Source organism: Glycine max, chromosome 17 (genome assembly GCF_000004515.6).
Source record: "Glycine max cultivar Williams 82 chromosome 17, Glycine_max_v4.0, whole genome shotgun sequence".
In the NCBI taxonomy this organism is placed as follows: Eukaryota; Viridiplantae; Streptophyta; class Magnoliopsida; order Fabales; family Fabaceae; genus Glycine; species Glycine max.
In genome coordinates, this window is record NC_038253.2 from 38,208,309 (window position 1) to 38,232,738 (window position 24,430).

General features: G+C 29.7%; 3 protein-coding genes across 4 annotated transcripts; 1 reads left to right on the forward strand and 2 right to left on the reverse strand.

The window, feature by feature from the left end:
- Window positions 1-686: 686 nt before the first annotated feature.
- On the reverse strand, window positions 687-7,701 carry LOC100806753 (fructan 6-exohydrolase). The gene is made up of 8 exons (XM_003549299.4): window positions 7,471-7,701; window positions 7,297-7,305; window positions 6,016-6,878; window positions 5,765-5,923; window positions 5,421-5,659; window positions 5,222-5,312; window positions 4,177-5,066; window positions 687-2,150 (listed from the first exon to the last, which is right to left on the reverse strand). Exons 1-7 carry the CDS (start codon window positions 7,586-7,588, stop codon window positions 4,887-4,889), a joined length of 1,659 nt encoding a protein of 552 aa, XP_003549347.2. The 5' UTR covers window positions 7,589-7,701; the 3' UTR covers window positions 687-2,150; window positions 4,177-4,886.
- LOC102667437 (protein MNN4) lies at window positions 1,585-2,121 on the reverse strand. Its single transcript, XM_006601629.1, has one exon. It carries the CDS (start codon window positions 2,119-2,121, stop codon window positions 1,585-1,587), a length of 537 nt encoding a protein of 178 aa, XP_006601692.1.
- A 4,940-nt stretch (window positions 7,702-12,641) lies between the features above and the next one.
- Window positions 12,642-17,482, forward strand: LOC100807813 (protein indeterminate-domain 7). Of its 2 annotated transcripts, none has more exons than XM_006601166.4 (4): window positions 12,642-13,114; window positions 13,400-13,572; window positions 14,353-14,749; window positions 16,230-17,482. In XM_006601166.4, exons 2-4 carry the CDS (start codon window positions 13,422-13,424, stop codon window positions 17,002-17,004), a joined length of 1,323 nt encoding a protein of 440 aa, XP_006601229.1. In that variant the 5' UTR covers window positions 12,642-13,114; window positions 13,400-13,421; the 3' UTR covers window positions 17,005-17,482. The 2 variants fall into 2 exon arrangements, with proteins under 2 accessions (XP_006601229.1, XP_006601228.1); XM_006601165.4 differs by having other exon boundaries at window positions 12,644-13,184.
- Window positions 17,483-24,430: the final 6,948 nt, after the last annotated feature.

Sequence of the window (24,430 nt, forward strand, 5' to 3'; positions counted from 1 at the left end):
TTAAGCGTATTTTTAATGTTTCCTTTTTTATAGCAATTAAATAAAATGACATTTTTAAGCGTATTTCCTTCTTAAAAAAAGCATATTTCCAATGTTTCCTTTTTTATAGCAATTAAATAAAATGACGCTTTTTTAAGCGTATTTCCTCCTTAAAAAAGCGTATTTCCAATGTTTTCTTTTTTATAGCAATTAAATAAAATAATATTTTTTTAAGCGTATTTCCTTCTTAAAAAAAGCATATTTTTAATGTTTCCTTTTTTATAGCAATCAAATAAAATGACATTTTTTAAGCGTATTTCTTTCTTAAAAAAATCCGTATTTCCAACATATCTCTTTTGCATACAAGCCTGCGTCTTCTTCACGTCAAAGCCAAATCGCCAGACCTAGTAATGACATAGACATGCCAAATCGCCAGAAGGAATGGCGAATCCCCTCCCACCTGCATCTCGCCATGCATGCTGGCGATATGCATGCATGGTGGCATTTTCCACGTACAAACCAGTCCCCCATTGAAAAATCTTTACAAACAACCACATTCTGAAAAATAGTTTGTAAAAAGACCCCCAATGAGACAATTTGCCGTCGGATGATCGCACAAGAACATCATAATCATAAACAAATACACTCGAAGTTCAAAAAGTCACTCCACCCTACAGGATAATAACCTCAACAAATCACAGGTTTTGCATCAAAGGCTTCTCTTACTTCCAATAAGTCGGGGCAAAATCTTTTTGCAAGAATTTCAACCTGCTCAGCAAATGACTTCCCCCCATGCTCTCCAATATATTGGACCATTTGGTTCCACCACTTCCTACATACATCACCAGGTCTATGCTCAAGCAGATTGTCCCAATCTACCTCCTCCATGCAGCAAGCATTCAAAGTAAATAAAGCATTTACCAGGCGATAGTCATTAGTAGTGAGAAAAATACAAGTTTCACATATCGGCTAAAGATAAAGTACATACTTGAGCTAATTTTTGAGGTTGAGTTAAGTTTAAATTCAGATTTTAAGATGGTATTAAAGCATATCCCAAGATTCGTTCAAAGAATCACCTACCATATTATCTACGCTCCTTAAGCTAGTTTTTGGGGTTGAGTTTGATTTAAACTTACTTCATACACCATTAGCAACCATAGGCGATGTTAATTTATAATACCACTTTGTGCAGCAGACCGCACTGGATCTAGTGGTTAATTTGTCACCAATTGTCTCCCAACCACTATTATCTCGCAGCATACCATGTTTTGATTTTCTTAAATCCTGTGAAGCTCCACACGCAGATCCAGGTTTACTATATCAACCACTTGGTTTGTATTGGTTAATTTTATTCTACGCCATGCATCCTTTACATGAAATTAAAATTCATACTCTTCAGGTGTCCATTCACGATTCTTGCCCCTTTCTAACAAAATATGAGCACGAGTATACACACTAACATAAGGCCTCTGAGGTAAGGCTGTTCCAATTTCCTTCCAATAATCTCTAATTTCAGGATGAGATCTGCAATGGAGAACCATATCTAGACCTTCATCTCCCAAACCATGAGACTCTCTATAATCAAAAACAGCCAACTTAATTTTCTTATCTGGCTTCTTCTGGTGTAAACCTTTTCCCAGGGATTAAGCCATCACAACAAACATCCACTTGATCAGAAAAAGTTACTCGTTTGGGTTTGGATGATCCACTGTGTGCAGGATTAGGAGACTCACCAATATCTGCCATAGCTTTCTTCTTTGTCTTCATCTTCTTGCATTGATCATCAACTTCATTGACATCACCTTCATTGCTATTGAACTCACTATTATTTTTGCTCTTGTCATGCAGTTTCTTCTTCTTCATCTTCCTACCTTGACCATCATCTTCACCTTCATTGTTTTCAAACTCCTTATACTCCTTACCTTTGTTCTCTTCACTCAGTTTTTTCTTCTTCCTCTTCTTTTCCTCCTTCTTGTATTGATTGTCGTCTTTATCTTCATTGCTTTTAAATTCATTGTAATCCTCATGTTGGCTTTCTGCATCTGATGGAGATCCAGATGGTTCAGTAGAACATTGAAAGGGAGTAATCGATGGAAGAGGACTTGAGGCATTCACACTTCTTGTACAACTTCTATTTGCCATTTGTCTCATTTATAGACTTTTAAGACAACCTATTCAACAAATATAAAGGAAAAATATCATATAAAATGCAAACCACAAAATATCAACACACTAACAGAATAGTCATCAGACTCAGAGTATCACAATCAGAAGCAACGAAATTACTCAAAAGCAAAAAAATACTGAAAAAAGAGAATATCACGGATATTGATTCAATCTTCAACCTAAACAAATCCCCTAACAATATTTAATGTGATCTGTTTATAATCCCAAAAGTTAAAGACCAAAGTTATTACAATTTCAACCTCCTCTAAACAATTATATCAGATTGGATGAAAGCAGTATACCATATTTCCTAACCAGAGATTACAATTACATCCTGCCCCTGTTAGAACTAGGACATGAACAAAATACTATCAGGTCATTTTCATCCACTATATAACGTTCTCTGGAAGAGGAGTGTACAAGTAATAATGGGGAGTGTAAATAGCTTTTGCCTTATTCAGTACCACAGGAGACACGCCGTTGTCCCACATTTATGTTTATATTTTTATTAAGATAAATTTGATATATTGTAACAATTTTTTTTATTATAGATTGACGTGTATATTAATTTTAATCCATTAATTTATTTTTTGCTTAATACATGTTTATATGTACTTTTTATGGTTCTGTGTTATTTTTAGTTTAACAATTTAATATTTTTTAAATTCATATGTATCTATGTACATGTTATTTACTTTTGTGTTTCTAATATAGTAATTTACTATTTATCTTGATATTTTGCTCTCTAAAAATATGTACCAACTATCCTTTAGATTATATTTTACCAATTACATTGTTTTTTTAAAGGTCGTTTGTAAATATTTGATCACGTTTAATGTTTTTTCAATAAATTTATGTGTTGAGTAAAAAAAGTCAAAAAGATGGAGTATAATCATTTTTCATTTGGCTTATCAGCCTTGTGTGTTCTCATTTCTATTCTCGTTTCTATTGTATGAATATATTTTTATTTAACTAATTTGATATATTGTAAAAAATTATTTTAATTGGCGTGTACTTTTTACTTCTTGGATAAGATGCTAAGCTAATGAGAAATTTGTAAAATTATAATTTTTTATATTTTTAAAATATAATTTTAGATTATTTCTAAAGAGACATCTATATTATGAAGAAGGTACAGCCATGAGCAACTGACCTTTTACCCTTCTTTTTCACAAAAATAAAAAATCCCTCATTATTTTTTTGTTCTCTTTGTACCACTTATTTCATATTGCATCCGGTAAATTAGATCAAGTGACACCTTTTTTTATTCTTTTTTTATTTTCTCCTTCTCCAAACATTTTTTTATCAAATTTTTTCTTTTGATCACTTTTTTTTATCCATAAGGTTTGAATCTAATATCCTACTTAAAAGAGACTAAATCACTCAAACCAACTTATTAATTCTCTCTTTAAACGTTCTCTTTCTTTAATTAACAAATACTAATAATTCCTCAAAAAAAAAAGAGAACAAAAGAGATCAATCCAATAATTTAATGATTAACACAAAGTGGGTTCTTTTAAACCTGAAAACGAAAGTTAAAATAAATGAATAGAAAACTTAAAAATGCATTAGATATAATTAAATTTTATTTAATTTTATACTTCCCAAAAGAGTTTTTTAAAAAAGTCACACATATTAGTATATTCATTCAACACAATCTAAAAGGTTTGAAATATTAAAAAGGAAAGAATATCAAGAAGCATTCTCACAACTTGAAACAACTTGAACAATACAAAGAAAACAAAAATAAAGAAGAAAAGTAGAGAAAAAAAAAAGAATAACTATGCATTCCAATTACTAAAATTACCAATTAAATGGTGGTCAAATTCATTTAAAGCAAATTCATCTAAATACCAAAATCTTCCTTTGTCCTTGTTAGCAACAACATAAAATTTTCCATCAGTTACTTTACTCTTATCTTCACCTTCAGCCTTCTTTCCTTCGTTATTTGCTTTATTATTGTCAACACATTTTTTCATATCTTTTGATCACTTTCCTTGGCACCATAGTTTCAGACGCATTTTTTTTTACCTGTTTTGGAGAGAACGTTACTATCACCGGCATGTTGATCAGTGTTATTTTGTTCTTCCGAATGAACTTCATAAAAAATGGTCAATATCTTACTTGCTTCTGTATCTGTGTCATTATGGGGATCTGAACCCATAGGTGGAAGGATTTTTTCATGCTCTTCTAATAAGCCAAAATCTGCCGCCTCCAAGTTTAAAATTAGTCAATGTGGAAAGAAAAACACCAAAAGAAAAGAAAACCATAAACCTTGTACTAATCCATAATTTGCATATATATTTCATATCCTATTAAGAGGGGGAAAAGTCCTTCAAAATAAATAAAAAAGAGGGGAAAAAAGGATAGAAAAATAAAATAAAATTAACAGAGAGATAAGTTTATTAGATCAACAATTAAGAAAAAAATAAGAGTATAACGTAACTTTAATTAACAAATATTAAAAGTTCCTCAGAAAAATTGAGAGACCAAGTGTATAACACTGGATGATTTTTATCCATGCTTAAAGAATGCTATGCATTTAAGGAGTGGCATAATATGTTTGATAACATTTATGTTTGATTGTGTTTATGAATAGATGTTATTTTATACTATTAATACATTACTTATTTCATTCCAAGTGGCCAAAAGATGAACATAACATACAATATAAAGTATCGAGATAAAATGTTGAATGATTATCCAAATCTTTTTAGATACAGCTTAATTGTGCTTTCTTCTTAACTAAATTCTGCTTCCTTCATGCTCCAAGCATTCAGTTCAGAGATCACCACACTCTGGCTTCCATTGTTGAAAACATAAAGATGTGCATCTTTGTCAATAGCCAACGAGGGATAAACTCTACTGGTAATACAAATTCTCCCTTTCTCCCCAAAACTCTCAATAATGGAGCGGTCAATCTGCATAATATTATGAACCTATATATATCAAACTAGCAAGCATGATATTGGAAAAAAATTCAACTTTCACGTGGATTCAAATTAGGTCTGAATTCACATAAGATGTAGGATTCTAAGATATGTAGGATGATATTTATTATTAGTAATAAACATACCAAACTTCTAAGTGAAATCGTCTTGACATTAGGGTCAATGTCAAAGATTGTTCCATATGGGGTTTTATCAAGGTCCTGCCTCAATGAAGACCTGTAAAGGGTACACAACTCTCGTATATTCTCAATCATAAATAACTATTGAAAATAAAATATAAGCACCATAGTTTACAAATTAAATAGGGAGGATAACAGAAATAACCTGCTTTGGTCACTGCACATGAGGCATAAATATCTATTGGGAGCTCTATATATTCTGAAGAAAATTGCAGTGTGTTCTGTTTGGTCCTCAGATGCTAAAGCTAACAAACCAAATGGCCCTATTATGCCACTTCTTGATGCATATTCTTCACTACACAGCAAGTGAGAATCAACTTCACTTTCATCTAGCCACTCCGCATTCTCTAGTTCAGGTAGCTCAAACAACACTTCTACATCGACCTTGAAAGGTTAAGTTTTAAAGAAAAAAATCATCATTGATGTTGTCCTAGGTTTTAAAGTTCATAAAAAAAAAGAATATAATAAATACAGCACCAGTGTACTTACTTGTGATGCAGTAATACCAGAGACTTCAATAGTTGATCCACCAATTAGTTTCTCTCCCGTTATGCTAACTTGTTTGTCACGTAGTTTTTCTACCTCTTCAATTGGCCACTGCATCAACCACTTCCCACTTTTATCAAGCCAAACTTGCCTTGGAATACTCTACATAACCAAAAAATACACTATCAAGTCCTAAAATACCTGTAGGGTGCTGAAATAATTGAAAGAAAATACTCAACATGGAGATAAAATACCTGTAGACCAGCCCATCCTTTCTCATAATCATCTTGTGTGGTGTCACACTCCTTTGACCATCCCCACAATATCCTTCTTTTCTTGGCATTGTCAAAAAATGACTTGGAAGCATAAAACATTCCATGGTCCAATATCAAGTCCAAACCAGTTCTTGCCCAATCAGCATCAGGAATAAACTTTTCCTGATCAGGAAAATATTCACCAAGAAAATAGTATTCTAGTTGTTTGTTTTGATAACTCATTTTCAAGACATGCTTGACACTGGAGTTTTGGATTGATGTATCAACCCCACTCTTTGAGCCACTTATGTGCACTGGAAAGAAATCTGGACACTCAAACATTCCAGTATTGTCTGATGCATACAAAGGATTGGGATGCAGTTTCCAATTAACAAAATCATCACTATGGTAGAGAAGAGCCTTCCCATCATCACCCGTTTTGGCACCAATAATCACTCTCCATTTTCCATCACCTCCTTGCCATGCAGTTGTCGGGTCTCTGAAACCCTCCACATCAATTCCACTTGGTGGAATCATGATAGGGTTTTGGGGGTCTTTCACCCATTCCCTTAAGAAGGGGTCTGATAGATTCTTTGGCATAGCCAAGTTCTGAATTTGATGTTTGTTAGTATCACTCCCTGTATACATGATAACAGGTTTTTCCACTGGGAGGGTTGTGATTGAGCCTGAATAACAGCCATTAATGTCATAGGACTCACTTGGTTCAAGAATATGGTTTAGATGAATCCAATTGATGAGATCATAGGATACGGAATGACCCCATACCATATGCCTACCAAAGGTTGGTGCATAAGGGTTATGTTGGTAGAAAAAGTGGTAAACTCCTTTGTAGTACATTGGTCCTGTAACAATTAAATCAGAAATTTCCATTAGATCATATTTTGGATGTGTTTCATTGAATTAAGAGTTGACAAGTGGATGGGATAATAGTTGCATTAGCTCTTATTTTGGAGGAGAAATTATTGTATAGTTCAAGATTATCGTGGTCCGGATCAATCTTTAGGTAACATGTAACTAAACTTTATAAACTCTTGCTAGTAAATTGAAAAATTCAACTACATGTCACACATAAAGATTAGTCAGAACAATAGAAACATGATGGTTACACATCATATAGTAATCTAATGGGGGGTTAACATGAACAAGGAGTGATTGTTTATTTCTCCAAATAATTTCTCATTGGGATTTGGGGGAGGGGGGTAACATGGACCAGAGATAAATACTAATTTAACTGGAAGTAGGAGAAGTTCACTAGCATACCATTTGGATCTGCATGATGAAGGCAACCATGTTCAATTTTCATCAGCAAAACATGTCAAATGGCAGAGAAAATAATTAGACATAGACAGTAGTGATTTAGAACATATTAGCATAAGCGTATGTGCTAGAAGTGAAAGTACAGTATAAGAGAGTGCCATGGAGTAAGGATGATACCATTCATCCAATTTTGTGGGGGCTGAAAGTGGTACCAAGTTCGGTAAGGCTGTTTTTCATGTACGTTGTACTTGACTGAATTAATGTTGTCGGGGGATGCATTGATCTCCATGATCATAGCACCAAAGTTATTGGAATGTCAACAAGAGCTAGATGGCTAATGTCTTGGTTTGAAGATAAGGGCTAATATATGCAATTATGCACACTATGGATGGAAAAAGCCACATATAAGGTCCACACAAAGTGATAACCTATTAGAATTTAAATATACACCTACCACTCTGAGAAAAATGCAACTAGAAATTATATTTATTGATGACTTGACTTTCAAAATCTCCTCAAATTGGATTTTTTTTCTTAGTAAACTACTTAGTAGATGCCATGTTGTTATTTTATCGTTCTGTGTGTATATAATCGTGGTTAACACGCAAAGGACAAACTCAAATTCCAGAAGGAAGTATCCCAAAATCATGTTAGGTTCTGTAAGCTACAACGTCGTGCTTGATTAATGATTATTATTTTATGGCAAGACTTTAGTGGAAGAAACGAGGAAAAAACTCGGAATAATGTGAATGGAAAATTATTAACATACTCCAATTATTTATTTTGTCGGCGGATCTTACTAAATAGATAAGTCCAAGTTGATTTCATTAATCTCATTATTAAAGTTTACTTGGAGACGAAGGCTAATTAAAGTCTTCAAGGTAAACATATTAAAAGAAATTTAAAGTCTTTTTTGGGGGGTACGTATACGAAGTAATGTATCTCTATCTTAACATTTTTATTTTAGCTTTTTGTTTTAATTCAAGCTATCTCCAATTGAGCATAGATTAATCCCTCGCAATATTAAGGTAGAGATTAATTTCTCCTAAAATGTTTTTTATGAAGACTCTGATCACATGATTAAGTAAAATTATTTCTCAATCATGTGTTAATATATTTTGTAACTGTTTCCTCCAAATTGCAGTTGCATAGAACATGAAGTTAGAAACCCAAGCAAGGACAGAGTAGCTGGAGTTTGAGCTCTGCACGAATATAATTCGTGACTGGTTGTTTGGATACTTAAAGCATTGGTGATAGAGAAAGTTTTTCATTTTGCACTGTAACAACTAACAACCTTTATATTAGTAATACTATTCTCACTTAACATTTTTACTGTAAATTTTATATTAAAAGAGAGATTAAAGAAAAGGAAGTTTAAGATAAAAAAAAAAGTATAATAAAGAAAGATGGGAAATGTTTTATAAAACAATTTATAAGAGTGTAAAATAAAAATAGAATCATTCTTATTCATTTACTGTATTATCTCATCCTTTATTCATATTTTAATATTGTACGTTTTTAAAATTCTTTAAGGAATTAACTTTCCTCTTCTTCTTTTTATCTTTTTCTTCCCACCCCACTTCTTTATCCATATACACCTTAAGATCCACATTATAATTAATCAGGGAAAAAAAAACACTTCGTGTCTAACGAAGTGCCTAACAGCTTTTTTATCTTTTTTAAATGAAAAATAATAATAAAAGTTAATTGATTGTTTGTGAAAATAATAACAAAATAAAATAATAATTTATGAATGTAATTATAAAAATAAAATAGATATAAAAATATGTATACCAAGATATTTTATTCTTTTTTATCTATAGTTATAGATAACATTTGTGCGCATGGCTCATTATTCTAAATAATAATAATATAAAGGTTAAATTATTTATTTGGTTATTATAATTGTACGATTCTTATCTTTTTAGTCTTTATAATTTGAATGTGGTTTTTTTAATTTTTATAGTTTAAAAGTGTTATTTTTAATTCTTATAGTTTATATTTTAATTCTCTTTTAGTGCATATAGTTTGAAAGTCATATTTTTAGTTTTTATAATTTATATTTTAATTACCTTTTAATCCTTATTATAAAAAAAATATAAAAATAATTAGCTACAAATTAGTTATAAATTATCAACTATTTTTTTATTACAAATTATCTTGCGATAAATTAGTTACGAATTACTTGCTAATATTTTTTAGTTAATTATAATTGATAATATTACTCATATTTTGATGTTAAGGACTAAAAGAGAATTAAAATATAAAGTATATTGACTAAAAATATCACTTTCAAAGTATAAGAACTAAAAGAAAATTAAAATGAAAAGTATAAGAACTAAAAAAATTGCTTTCAAATTATAGGGACTAAAAGAGAATTAAAATGCAAACTATATAGACTAAAAAAATCATTTTCACACTAAAGGAACTAAAATGGTAAGAATCGTGAGATTATAGGAACCAAATGAGTAATTTAACGTAATAAAAAAAATAAAAGTTTGGATTAAAAGCTATAATAAAATATATTAATAATTTTAAATATTATATTTTTTATATATTTCATTTCTGAACTAAAATCAAATTAAGTATTTTTTTAGTTAGTGATTTTCTATTCCATTCCTAATGAAATAAAAATATCATATGCATTTTAAACTATTTATTAATTTAATTTTTCTCTTAAAGGAAAAAAACCTACTATGTGTATTTAATTATTTATGGTCGTCAAACTCGTAACCATCTTTTTTTTAAATTAATGGAGTATTAGTTATTTAACGATTACATGTACAAGAATTAATACGTACAGTTTTTAACTTTTTATATATAATCCGACAAATTTATAATAAAAAATTATATTTTATAATATCAAAAAAAAATTAATTAATATGCATATTTATGTTGTGATAAATAATACTTTAAAAAATAAAAAAATAATATTAAAGTAAATACATGCTAAAAAAAACTCTGGGCAATTTCTACAAAGTAATTGTTAAACAATTTACTCTTATGAGTTTATTATGAGTTTATGTGAAGATAAAATAATCCAAGGTTTTGGCTAAGATAGCCAAAAAAAAAATCTTTGAATAAGGAAAAAAATCTTTGGATAAACATCTAGAAAGAGGAAGAAAGAATTCACAAGTAATTGATATAATTAATAATATGGTAAGATAAAAAAAGAAAGATAAAAAAAATGATACTAAGGTGTTTGTATAATGTGGATGTCAAAAAGTAGAATTAGAATTCATATATTACAAAGATCGAGGTCAATTGATGTCCAATAGGCAAATGTATATATATATATATATATATATATATATATATATATATATATATATATATATATATATATATAATTTTTAGTAATATTTTTTTAATACTTAATAAAAATGTTATTAATTTTTTTATAATATTTAAAAAATATTTTTAAATATAAATTATAAAAATATATTAGTAATATTTATTTATATTTGATGATATTTTTAAAATGTTATAAAAAAATTTAATAATATTTTTGTTAAGTTTTACATTTATGTTGATAAAATTCATATGTGAATGTGTAATAGAAACATTAAAAAAAAATACGAGGTGACAAAGAGTCAAAGATTGATAGCTTTTCACATATTGCTTCGATTTCTTATTGGCCAATGGACGAACAATTTGCTTTTAGGTTAGCGTTAGCCAGCTACATGTTGCAAAACAGCATATTCTTCTGTCTTTGTGAAAATGACATATTTTGCGACATCAAATTTATATAATTACGATATCAAATGTATATATAAGGTTGCTCCGATAGGGTGAACGCCGACACTCAAATCTCCATTAATTTTTCATGTTCCAAAATCTTTTAATGAGGGAGAAAAAAATCTACGAAGTCTTTGAAGGCAAATGAAAAATGATTTGGATAAGAGAATCAATACTTAAAAAGTTCAAGGAAATCTGATCAAATTCAAAGTCGCCAATTAGCCGTTCTGTAGCAATTAAAGGTCTGAATTTTAACTTTCGATCCTGTTGTTATTTAACGAATTTTCAATGAAGCTGTTACCCAAAAAAATTGTATAATTATTTTTTCTAATGAAATGAAAATTAAGGGGTATCTATATATTGGACGTACCTAATTAAAATTGTTGGATAAGTATCATATACTTGAGGTATCTAACAATACTATACTTCTTTCAAAAAAGAAATATTACTACGTACTGCAATTCTTCAAACAAAAGTGATGTGGTTGTTGCATAGATTGAAATTATGTTCTGCATATGATCTTTATATATGCTACTAGCTAATGGTTCCAAATTCCAGTCCATGATTACGAGCTATATATCTGGGATTATGGCTGTCACAGGCTGTGTAAGTAGTGCAGATTTGCTTTTAAGTTTTTATCGCTTTTACCAAATACTTACTTATACTACCAGGGATGTTAAAAGTTCATAATCAGCCACTCTTCAATCTTCATCTTTCACACTCTATCTAGCTCACGGACCATAACATTAACTTTATCGCTCCTTTTTAGGAGGAGAGAATGTTTGGCTTGAATAATCAATCAATCAATGTCAGACATCTACCGTTTAACAAAACATGCATATAGAAAGAGATCGAATAATTTTTTTTTTCCACCCTAATCGTGTATATATAATTTATAATATAATACTTATATATATATATATATATATATATATATATATATATATATTAATAAAAAAAAATTTCTCACTCTAGATATTTATTAATATGATCACCTATTATGTTGATTATCTGGCACATAGTTGTTCCAGTCTAATTGACGATTGAGTTCAAGGTTTTAGATATAAGTTATATATATTAAATAATTATAAAAAACATTATGAAATAATATTCGAACAAATTAAAATTATTTTATGCAAATAAAAAAATTATTAATGTAAAGTTGTTCGTACGTCATTATAGCACGTGTCAAACTGTTATACTTACACTATTTAATAGTTTTTTACAAATACAAATTAATTAGTTAATTTAGTCATCCAATTATTTTTATTTTTTATTTAATTATAATATCAAATTTCACTTGATTTGGATTTTTTTTTCTATATATACTATACAATGAATAGGCTTAATGCATTTTTGGTCTCACAAGTATTATAGTTATGCAATTTTAATCTCGTGTTTCAATTTCACCAATTGAATTCCTCAAGTGTAGAGACAACAAAGTCGCCAAGATCGATTTTTCTAGTTTTTGAGGTTTAAATAACAAAACTAAAAAAATCAATAATTAAAAAGTTGACAGACACAGGAAGAAAATCATAACGTTATTATGCAATGCAATTATTGAGGAAGAAAAAAAATAAGAATGGAAGAAAATCATAATGATATTATGCAATGCAATTATTGAGGAAGAAAAATTAAAATAAAAAAAACTGGAGGAAGAGAGAAAAAAGTGGGAAAAGACAGAAAGTGCACTTCAGAACAAGCCAGTTTGGCTTGTGTTTTGGTCTCTTGTACGTGCGAGAGCTTCAAAGACATCCTTTTCCTCATCCACATTCTTCCAACCTCTCCTCTCTCTCTCTCTCTCTCACACACACACACACACACAACTGAAACTTCCTCAAGTAGCTATAGCAAGTAAAATTAACTGTTCTTAGCATTCTCTTGAAGCATATACTTATGATGATGCTATATAGTTAATTATTACCAACAAGGTGTGGTTGTTTAAGAGCTAATTAAAGTAGCTAGTTATATAGGTTTGAAGTCAATCCATCTCGGGATCCATATTCACCTTTCTCAGCTTTTTCCTCTCTCACTCTCTCAAGAATATCTGAAAAGTTTGAAGAATAGAGAAAGCTATATATAAGTAAGCACAGGATCCATGAGCTGAAGAGATCAGATCCATTAATTCCCTATCATATATTATCCTTTTCAGTGTAAGCAGTCCTTAGTTTGGTTAATTTAACTTTAAGATCTCAGAAATTCTTTTGGGGCAAATGAAGTTTATTTCTCATGAACGTGTACTATATATATAAGGCTATTGTTATTATTGTGTGTGTTTTGATGAGTGTATTAATTATTATATATATCTCACCTATATATATGTAGATCGAGTACTTTGGTTTCTTACCTAATTTTACTAATTATAAAGGTTTGGTGTGGTGGAAGAAAATATGTCCAATTTGACGTCTGCATCCAGTGAAATAAGTGCTACTTCTGGAATCAGGAATAACAACGGTTCTTCTCTCTATGCTCAATATTCCTCTACTTCAATAAGTCAAGAACCAGAACCTAAAAAGAAGCGAAGTCTTCCAGGTCACCCAGGTCATATATAAATCAACCAATACTACTACTTTTCTTCTTCTTGTTTTTTTTTCCTTTTAATTGATGGTGGATTTGTTGCAAAAATCAACATTTAATTTATTTCCTACAATTAGTGTCAATTTAATTCACCTTATTCTCAAAAATAATAATTTTTTTTCATCAATTTTACAAGAGAGAGATTTTTTATAGGATATTTTGTTTTTTAATATACAACAAAACTTAAATGCAATTTGTTAAATGTTTTTAGCGTTGTTCTTGAATGAGAATTGGTGTTTCATTTCAATAATTTATGTAATAAAGTATTGTATTAAATATATCATCTTAGTTATATATGAAAGTAAAATTTCACTTCTAATTAAAGAATAATACTATATATAAACATGATGATTAACTAATGTAAATTTGTTTCAATTTAATTAGAAATTTTATGCTCGAATCTTAAATATACAACTATATGAAAATACTTAAAGAGATTATTTTATTATTTATAATGATTTTATCTTATAAGAACAAAATTATCTTTAATATAAAGTACAATCCTGTTTAAACTAAGTAAAATTATAGACAATAAGACTCTCTCCAAGAATTACCAGAGACAATCCTACATCTAGATTTTATCATACATTATGTCCTTGAAGTTTGAAGAGACACTTAATTGAATATATGATATTTTAGAATTGAATCATGCCGTAGTAGTATGGATGATGTTATAGATTCGAACCTCATAACTGTGTCGGTCTTAATTTTGTTCACTAATTAGTTGCTGGTTTAATTTGGTAGACCCTGAGGCAGAAGTGATAGCATTGACTCCGAAGACCCTTTTGGCAACAAACAGGTTCGTTTGTGAGATTTGCCAGAAAGGGTTCCAGAGAGACCAGAATCTGCAGCTTCATAGAAGAGGGCACAATTTGCCATGGAAGCTGAAGAAAAAGAGTAGCAAAAACGTGAGAAAGAAAGTGTATGTGTGCCCAGAGGCAACATGCGTTCACCATGACCCTTCAAGGGCACTTGGGGACCTCACTGGAATCAAGAAACACTTCTTCAGGAAACACGGAGAGAAGAAATGGAAGTGTGACAAGTGCTTCAAACGCTACGCGGTTCAATCAGATTGGAAAGCCCACTCCAAAATCTGTGGCACCAGAGAGTATAAATGCGACTGTGGTACCCTTTTCTCAAGGTAATTCAATTTAACAATCTGATTAGTTAACTGCTCAACGTTTTTTTTATCACTAAGAATCCAACTCAATTACTAACTTAGGCCCACACTCAACTAACTCAATTAAACCTCACTCGTTCCTCAATTTTTTGTTGAGTTTAAATCCTAAAACTAAATCATCTTATCTTCAAAACATCAACCAAGTTGGATCTAGTGGAAGAGTTTAGTCTCTTATGATGAATTAAGATTCAAATCCTCACTAAAAGAGATGTTCACATCTAATATTCGATTGTGTTTCGAATAGAATTGTGTCCAAAGGGAGAAGGTCCATGGAAAAAAAAAAAACTTATCTTTAAAACAATTTCTAAATTTCTTACCCCAAAATAAGCCATTTATTATGTTTGTCATTAGATTTACCCTTGTTTTTATAGAATTTGAATAATATAAAATTAAATTATTATTATAGATTATTATGAATTTATGCTAATAATTTAATTTCAATACACTAACGTTATATTGATAATTTGAATTATGCTAGAAAGTCTGCACGAGGTGATCAAATGAAAAACAATTAGTAAACAAATATCTAAATTAAATCACCTAACTCCAAAAAAAAAAGTGACATGTAAATAATAAAAAAAGTAATAAACTAATTGGAGAAATTAAGAGTATAATTACTAATCATATATCCCTTTTTAATGGAGTAATTATTAAGAATATCGAAATGTGAAACATCAATATGAGACAACGTGTATTTGAGTATCAAGTGCAGTTATATTATAATTTACACTTCAACTTTTACTACGTTTTCTATACTACTATTTATTTATTTATGGCTATCACACATTTTTAACTATTTTTTCTATCTTCCTCCTTTTTACATAAAATATTCATTTTTATCAGAAAAAAAAATCTACATCTAAATTTTCTCATAACACTTTTTTTCCTCTCAAAATGTGCAACCTAGCATTTCTGTGTCACTTGGGAAAAGAGTGAGGAGACAGTTGAGTTTAATGAGTCCAAAAAGATGAGAAGGGAAAGCGTGTAAAAACAGTACAAACAACAAAAAGTTGTACCCTAGCCAGGAATACGTGTGTGTATTTAATATTTTAATATAATATTTAATAAGTGTGTCAAAAAATGAATAATTATATGTAATACTATATTAAGTTTTAGTTATTTATAAAATATTATAATTTTTTAAGTTATTTATACTGAAAACATTTTATAAAATATTATAAAGTATTAAAACTTATTTCTTATAAAAAAACGCAATGAATTGAGTATAATATATAATTTGAGTCATAAAATATATTGTTTTATTAAATATATGAATAAAAAAATTTGCTACTCATTAGTCACCCTATATCCAACCGAAAACAGAATTGTTTTCCGTGATAATAATCACAGTTGCACCAAAAAAATATTAAGCATCAATTTGTTATGCTAAAAAAAATATTATTTATTTATTTTCTTGGTTTGCCTTTTTCTGTGGTTGCAGAAGGGACAGCTTTATCACTCACAGAGCCTTCTGTGATGCCTTAGCACAGGAAAGTGGTAGAACAGTGAACCCTCTTCTAGATCTATCAACTCAATTTCGTAGCCATGGCCTTCAACTTCAAGCACCATCATCACTTCTGATGAAAGGAGAACATGATCATCACTTCAACTTATTAAACCCAGAAATTCCATCATGGTTATTAAGTTCTCCAACAGTGGTAGTAGAAGAAGAAGCACTCCACAACAGTAGTCAAACCATAAGATCCACCTTAGATAATTTCTCCACAATACCACAGTTATTATTCCCAACAGCACAACATGTCAACAACTACCACTCCTCCTCATTAGTCCACCATGATCAAAACCCTAACCCTAGTACTACTACAACAACAACATCATCAACCACTTTGCTTCCTTCTTTGAGTACTTCTTTCCATTCTTCTTCTTCTTTTCCTCACATGTCAGCCACTGCTTTGTTGCAAAAAGCCTCACAAATAGGGGTAACAGTGAGTTGTAGTACTGCTGCACCTTCATCACAAACGATGATGCTGGTTAGACCCCACTTGTTACTGCATCAGCAGGTTCACGTGCCTGAATGTTCAACAACAACAGCAATTGCAACAACAGGAACTACTCTTGGGTATAATAATAATAATAATAATAATAATAATAATAATATGGCTTCATCTTCAGCCGTTTCTTCTGGAATGTTTGTTATGCCTTCACGTGAAGAAATAGGGACTACTCTTGGGTTTGCTCGTGGCTTGGCATCTTGATCAGGGAATAAAGCTGCAATATAATAGCCTCTGATTACTTGGAAGAAAGGTGCTGCTGCTGCCAACGTTGCAGAAGCTATATATATATATCATCATCAAGCATCTTCTCTCTTTTCCATGATATGATGGCTAGCTAGTAGTATAATAGTACTGTGCCTTCTGCCAGTGGCTTAATTTGTGGAGGCTATATATGACTATGAGTATGAGGGAAATGTTTAATCCACCAAGAGATATGCATAATGTTAACTTTCAACTTTCAGGAACTTTGTTTCAAAAAAAAAAAAAAAAGGAGAATATATATCACAGATTGCTGCTAATACAAGCAACTAGGGCACAGCACTCTGCACTAGCTAGGTGATCGACAAGCCATGTTTAAATTGTAGTAATCCCAACTGTGCATGATTTCGCTTGATATGGCAGAACATTAATGCAAACAATTAAACAAATGCAGTTGATAAAAGATTTTTTTTTTAACTCAGGAGCATTTCCCCAAAGTAATCTTCTCTCTCTCTCTCTCTCTCTCTCTCTCTCTCTCTCTCTCTCTCTCTCTCTCTCTCTCTCTCTCTCTCTCTCTCTCTCTCTCTCTCTCTCTCTCTCTCTCTCTCTCTCTCTCTCTCTCTCTCTATCTATCTATATATATATATATATATATATATATATATATATATTAATAAAAAAATGATTTAATACATCATTCATATATATTAAAATTTAAATAATATATTTTTTAAAATATAAAAATAGAAATCATTTAATTTGTTGTATAATTTGGAAAAATATACATAAATAATATATATATATATATATATATATATTAAAATCATTTTTTAAACAATATGAATTTTAATATGTTGGGGATATATCATATTAATAACTTTGTTGTAGAGTTATTATTATTTTTTTAAAATATGTACACTAAGGTTATTTCGGTTAGCTGAAAAATTAATTGAAAAGTTAGAAAACTTGTGTATTATATTGTAAGTATTTCATAAAAATTAATTGTTGAAGTAGTTGAAAAGTGTAAAATATCAGAAAAATAATAAAATCATTATTTATTTAAAAAATATAACAAGAAAAATAAATAAATATATCGAGAATAAAAATGGAAGAAAACATAAAAACTACAAGCTAATATTTTTAAAAAAATTACTTCAAGTAGTGTTTCAAAAAATGTTATAAACTCTCAATTAAAAACACTTTTCAGTTATTAAAAAAGTTAGAAATTAACTTAAATGTCAAGCTAAAAGCTGAAAACTAATTAATACCTAAAAATGAAAGCTGAAAAATTAATTTATTAGATTCTAAGTGTTCAGTAAAATTAATTATTTAAGTAACTAAACTATAAAATGATAAAAAAATATATTAACATCATAATTTATTTTAAAATGATAATAAAAAATTTGATATATATATATATATATATATATATATATAAGTGAAATAAAATATAAAAAGTTAGACACCATTATTTTAAAAAATATTATTTTAACTATTGTTTCAAAAAACACTTAAGTTAATAAAAAAAATTATTTACTAAACAATTAAATAAATTTTTCAGCTAATAAAAAATATTAAAAATTAACTGAAACATCAAATATAGCATAAACTTGATTATAATTTTAATTTTACTTGGGACAATAATAGTAATGATAACGACACTCACAACACTCATAATAACATGGGTGATAATGACGATGAATTAACATAATTGAGATATTTTATTATGTGGTGATTAATATTTTTTTATAGATTTAATTTTTGTTTGAAGAATTTTTAAAAGATTTGATGGTTATATTATATTTTAATTTAAATTTTAGAATCTTTTAATCTTAATTATCTATTATTTTCAATTTTGATAGAATGATTATTGTTATTTATTTTTATATTTTCAGATAAGAAAGTGTTCACTCCAGAGTTGTATTATATATATATATATATATATATATATATATATATATATATATAACATATTTTAAAAGGACACTATTTTCTTTTTCTATAAAGATGTGTTTTATACTTCGATATATCAAATCATACAGCATTTCACTTCAACATCATACCTATCATTTTTTTAATTCAAAGAATAAAAACATAAAAAGTTTCGAAAGTAAAATTCTACCGCTAAATTTTAAGACATAAATTTCTGGAGTTTTTTTTGGTACATAAATTTCTTGATTTTCTTAAATAGAAAGTGAGACAAGGGTAAGAAATATTATTGCTTTGATGACTTTATCTTACCATCCATTTGATAGGGAGAAGAAAACCTACTTCAACTGATATAGTTGAATAGTAGGAGACTAATTTTTCAAAAGTGAATAAATATATATTAACTAGAATAATTTTTAAAATTTAATTTTTTATTTTTTTAACTTATTATTTTTACTACTAGTAGTTTTTTAATTAAATTTACATTCTTATTATTTTTTTAAAAATATATATTTTATTATTAGTTTGGTATGTATTTATAAATATTCACATTATGCTTAAGTTGTTTACTAGTTTGGAATTAAATTAAAAAAGAATAATATATTAAATTAATCACTGAAATAATAAGCATTGAATAATTTAGTTTTAAATTATCAAAATTCCATTTTAATCTCAAAAGTTATCAACCATTGGATATTTGACTTTTGTAATTCTATAGTTTTAAAATTTGAAATAACCATCATTTAATAATATTAACGACTAAATTGACTTTTTTAATAATTTTAAATTTTAAAAAGAGAAAAAAGTTATACATTGTTAGTATAAAAATTTATATGGTTATTTAATCACAATTCATTCTGTATAGTAAATTTGTTCATTTTTTAAAATAATTATATTAAGGTAGCAGAGATTAAACACTTTTAAAAATATTTGATCTTGTTTAAATAATTTGCTAAATTGATTATTTCTATTGTCAGCAATCTTTGCCACGAAATAGTTTCCTGAAAGTGCAAAGAATAGTAACATAATAGCACTAGGCGAAGAAAGAAAAAGTAAAAAAATGCAATAAAAGGCAGAGATGGATCCTCTTCTCATCTCCATCCAAAATCGATACACATCAAATTTCAGTATTTCACAACACCAAACAAAACAGTTTAATAAATGAAAAATGATTAAAAAACAAGGAAATTGGAAGATCCTTCATCCCTTTAGCCTCGAACAAGCCTATCACAAAAGGTCATTGCTTCCTGCAGCCCCCCTTGTTGCTCCCTGCACCTCCCATTATTTGAAAAGATAGGCTAACGGACAAATATGCCCCTCACCATCAGAACTTAACCTAAGCTTCTTCTTTCTTTTCTTCTGTATCGCGACACCTCCTCTTCCCCCTCCTCGCCGCCCCACACCCCCGCACCTCCATTGGCTTCTTGCACCTCTTATTCTACCTGTTCGTGAGTAAAAGGAGTCTACAAGATCACCTACTTTGACCATTTTTTCCAAGAGGTAAGTTGTATGACTTCGTCCTTTTCCCTTTTTTTCTATTTTTTGTAACATTTCCAGATAACTTGATTCAAATTGTGTTTGGTTGTATCTGGATCAAGCTACTTGTAATTGGACAAGCAATCGTTGTTTTCCCTTTTTTCTATTTTTTGTAACATTTAAAGATAGTTTGGTCTGGATTGTTTTTGGTTGTATCCGGATCAAGCTATCTGTAATTAGACAAGGCAATCTGGAAATGTATTTTGGATTGCATGATCTGCAATACACCAAATGCTATGGATCATGCAATCAATAAAACATTTCTGGATTGCTTCTGTAACATTTTAGGATAGCTTGATCCGAATTGTGTTTTTTTATATCCAGATCAAGCTATTCGTAATTGAACAAGACAATCTGGAAATGTATTTTGAACTGCATGATTCACAATACACCAAATGCTACTGATCATACGATCCAGAATACATTTTTGGATTGCTTGATCCGGATTGTGTTTAGTTCTATCTGAATCAAGCTATCAGTAATAGGAAAAGGCAATCCAAATTATAGATTGTTTTGTCCAATTATGAATAGCTTGATCCGGAGTAATGTAAGTCAATTTGGAAATTTGTTCCAAATTGATTGATCTATAAATTATTGTAATATTAAATATCAGTCAATTCGAAACACATTTTTGGATCGACTTACATTACTCCAGATCATTTGTTCTGTAATTTTATTTAGGAAATTGTTATTTTAAAAAAATATTTAGCAACCTATATTTATAATTTTAATTGATATTTAGAAAAGTATATTTGTTATGATAGGTTAATTGATATGTAGGATATTGTAATTGTTAGGATAGGTTAATTATGTTGACTTTGACTCTAATTATAAATGTTAGAATGTCTCAGACCATCTTCACAATATTCAAACTATCTTTAAAATATGTCAACTCTAACTCTGATTGTTGTATGTTCATCTTATCGTTTATACAGATATGCCACATACAAGAGGTGGTGACCACACCCAACCTATTGCATCTGTATCTAGGCATGGAAGACGTGTAATTGTAGATGAGGAGTAAGAGATTTAAAAAGGTCTCGAAGATGTTGCAGCTGATGATGTTGCACCTGAAGATGTTGTGTTTGGTGATGGACCCAAGGACAAATAAGTTCTCAATGAATATGCTAATCATGTGGCTTGTAAACTTTGGGATAACTTGGTATACCAATAACAAAAATCTAATATTTAATTTTTTTGTCAATTGATTCGTATTTCATAATTAATTATGAAATATAATTTTTGGTAGGATCGTGGAGAGTTAAAGCTAGTAGCACATGGAAGGAAGTTGAGGGATATGGGCCCTCCATAAGTAGATCATGAGAGTGGTGTAAGATTTAGGGTTACTTCCATTGACATAATGTAGTTATGAAACCACTGATGATGTTGCGCTTGGAGATATTGTGTTTGGTGGTGAACCCGAGGACAAATCAGTCCTTACTAAATGTTGATCATGTATGTTGCTTGTAAACTGTGGGATGGCTTGGTACACCAATAACAACAATCTAACAATTAATTTTTGGTTAATTGATCCGTATTTCATAATTAATTATGAAATATAAATCTTTGTAGGATCATGGAGAGTTAAAGCTAGTAGCACATTGAAGGAAGTTGAGGGATTTGGACCCCCTCATAAGGAGATCATGAGAGTGGTACAAAATTTAGGGTTACTTCCATTGACAAAATGTAGTTATGAAACCACTGACAAGAGATTTTTATCTTCTTTTATTGAGAGGTGGCATCACAAGACCAACACCTTTCATTTGACCCTAGGAGAGATAACAATTGCACTTGATGATGTGTCATCATTGGTGCATATTCCTATTGTTGGTGGTTTATATAGTTACCCGCACACGTCTAAAGAGGTGGTTATTGCATTATTAATGGAGCTTTTGGGAGTGGACAAGGAGGATGCATTTTTGGAGACTAAATAGTGTAGAGAGGGACATGTTCACCTATCTTGTTTGCAAGTTGTTTATGTTGATAGGTGTGGGGACAAGCAGTGGGACCAAGCTGCTAGAGCTTACTTGTTGCACTTAGTGGCATGTTCAATTTTTATTGACAAGAGTTGGACATAGACCAATGTGTCATTCTTACATTGTTTTTGTCACCTTGATTAGTATGAGGGATATACATGGGGTGCAATTGCACTTACATATTTGCATGAGCAATTGGGTGATGCAGGTTTTGCAAATACAAAACAACTTGGTGGTTATGCAACTCTATTATAGGTAATTAATTATTACTACTATGGTAACCTTAAACATAGGGAACTTAATACTTGGTAACCTTGTTCAAGTAAGTTCGTCAAATGTTGTATTTCTGTTCTAGAACCTCTTTGAGATGAACAATACGCAATCCTTGCATTATATACTTGTTTTTGTATTTCTTTCACTATGCTCTTTGAATATCAACAAGATATTTCTTGGCTTTATTATACTCTTTGTCATATCAGCAACCATCATCTTTTCTTCATTATTTAATCGGTCAACATACAGATGACCAACCAATGACTTAGATAAATCATGATTATGCGCCCCACAAATTAACTTCGATATTCATCCTTCATCATTCTTTAGTGGTCTTCCTCTCAGCCTAAAGGGACAATCATACTTTCTAGTTCCACTCACAGTGGTTTGCAAGTCTTTTCTGTATCACCTATACTTCTCACCCTTTTCACAGCCCAACACAACAAATGTCTTTTGTCCAGGTTGTCTATTTGATGTATCTGACCTCAAAATGACAACAATAAAACTCATTTCAAATGAAACATCCCGAGCCCATTTCAATAATTCATCTTGAGTAGCAAAAATCTATATACAAAACATACGATATCAATATGTCAATGTATAATATTTTCAATGTATTACAAACAAAAAACAAACACAAAATAATTACCTTTGTAGTTATGAATGCTTCACTACAATCAACAATTTTTCCAATCTCTTGCCAATAATGCATACGAATATCTTCATATATTCTGACGTCATTGTCCATATCAACTTCATCTAACATCTTCCTCACATAATCATCTTCCATATAAACCTTTCAAAAGTAACAAAATTAGGTTATTGAACACAAAATTATCCAGCATATTCAAAATATGATAATAGCCCTAATTTATAATTAGTAACTAAAATTAATTAAAATACCCTAAACCAACCTTTCAGATAAGGCAATCAGGAAGTGAAAAAAAATTAGACTGAATTGACTAATCTGAAAATTCATAACAACTATTATAGATTACCTGATCCAAAAAATAATATAATTTTCGGATCAAGCAATCCAAAATTATTGTTTTAAAGTTCTAGATTAGTTAATTCGCTAGAAACAATAACAAAAGCTGATTTCAGATCAAATAATTTGGAATCGTTATTGCACAATTTTGGATTGATGGAAACGAACTTATTAAGAAATAACAAAAAATCGGATCAACAAATTTGGATATGTATAATAACAAATATGGATTATGGGATCCGAAATTATATTATTTTTTCAGACCCTTTAGTCCAGAATTTTTATTACACAATTTTGGATTTATTGATCCGAGCTTATTAGGAAATAAAAAATTTCAAATCAACAAATCTGAATTTGTATAACAACAAATTTGGATTGTCTGATATGGAATTATGTTATTTTTTTTTGAACCATTTAATCTAGAATTGTTATTACACAATTGCAAATTTGTTGATCCAGACCTATCCTAAAACTTTGTTTTCTTAAAACCATTTCCAGATAAGTCAATTTGATTATAGGTGGAACATCCTAAACTAACACAACAATTATAATCATAACAATTAATAACTCACCTGTGCAAGTGAACCTGGGTAATGAAAATGCTTACATGAAATGAACAAGTGACGAAAACAATGTTTTGGGCATGGAGAAGTGAGGGGGGGGGGGGAGGTATGGACAAGTGAGGAAGACAAGATTACTATAGCCATTTTGAAAACTTGGGAGGTGT

Excerpts from the sequence above, each read along its gene's own strand:
- LOC102667437 (XM_006601629.1), bottom strand. The coding sequence starts at position 2,121 with ATGGCAAATAGAAGTTGTACAAGAAGTGTGAATGCCTCAAGTCCTCTT.
- LOC100806753 (XM_003549299.4), bottom strand. The coding sequence starts at position 7,588 with ATGATCATGGAGATCAATGCATCCCCCGACAACATTAATTCAGTCAAG. Across the intron at positions 5,924-6,015 it reads AAGGATGGGCTGGTCTACAG|AGTATTCCAAGGCAAGTTTG; the intron begins GTATTTTATCTC and ends TTGGTTATGTAG. Across the intron at positions 5,313-5,420 it reads ATGTGCAGTGACCAAAGCAG|GTCTTCATTGAGGCAGGACC; the intron begins GTTATTTCTGTT and ends TACCCTTTACAG.
- LOC100807813 (XM_006601166.4), top strand. The coding sequence starts at position 13,422 with ATGTCCAATTTGACGTCTGCATCCAGTGAAATAAGTGCTACTTCTGGA. Across the intron at positions 13,573-14,352 it reads AAGTCTTCCAGGTCACCCAG|ACCCTGAGGCAGAAGTGATA; the intron begins GTCATATATAAA and ends TTAATTTGGTAG. Across the intron at positions 14,750-16,229 it reads TGTGGTACCCTTTTCTCAAG|AAGGGACAGCTTTATCACTC; the intron begins GTAATTCAATTT and ends CTGTGGTTGCAG.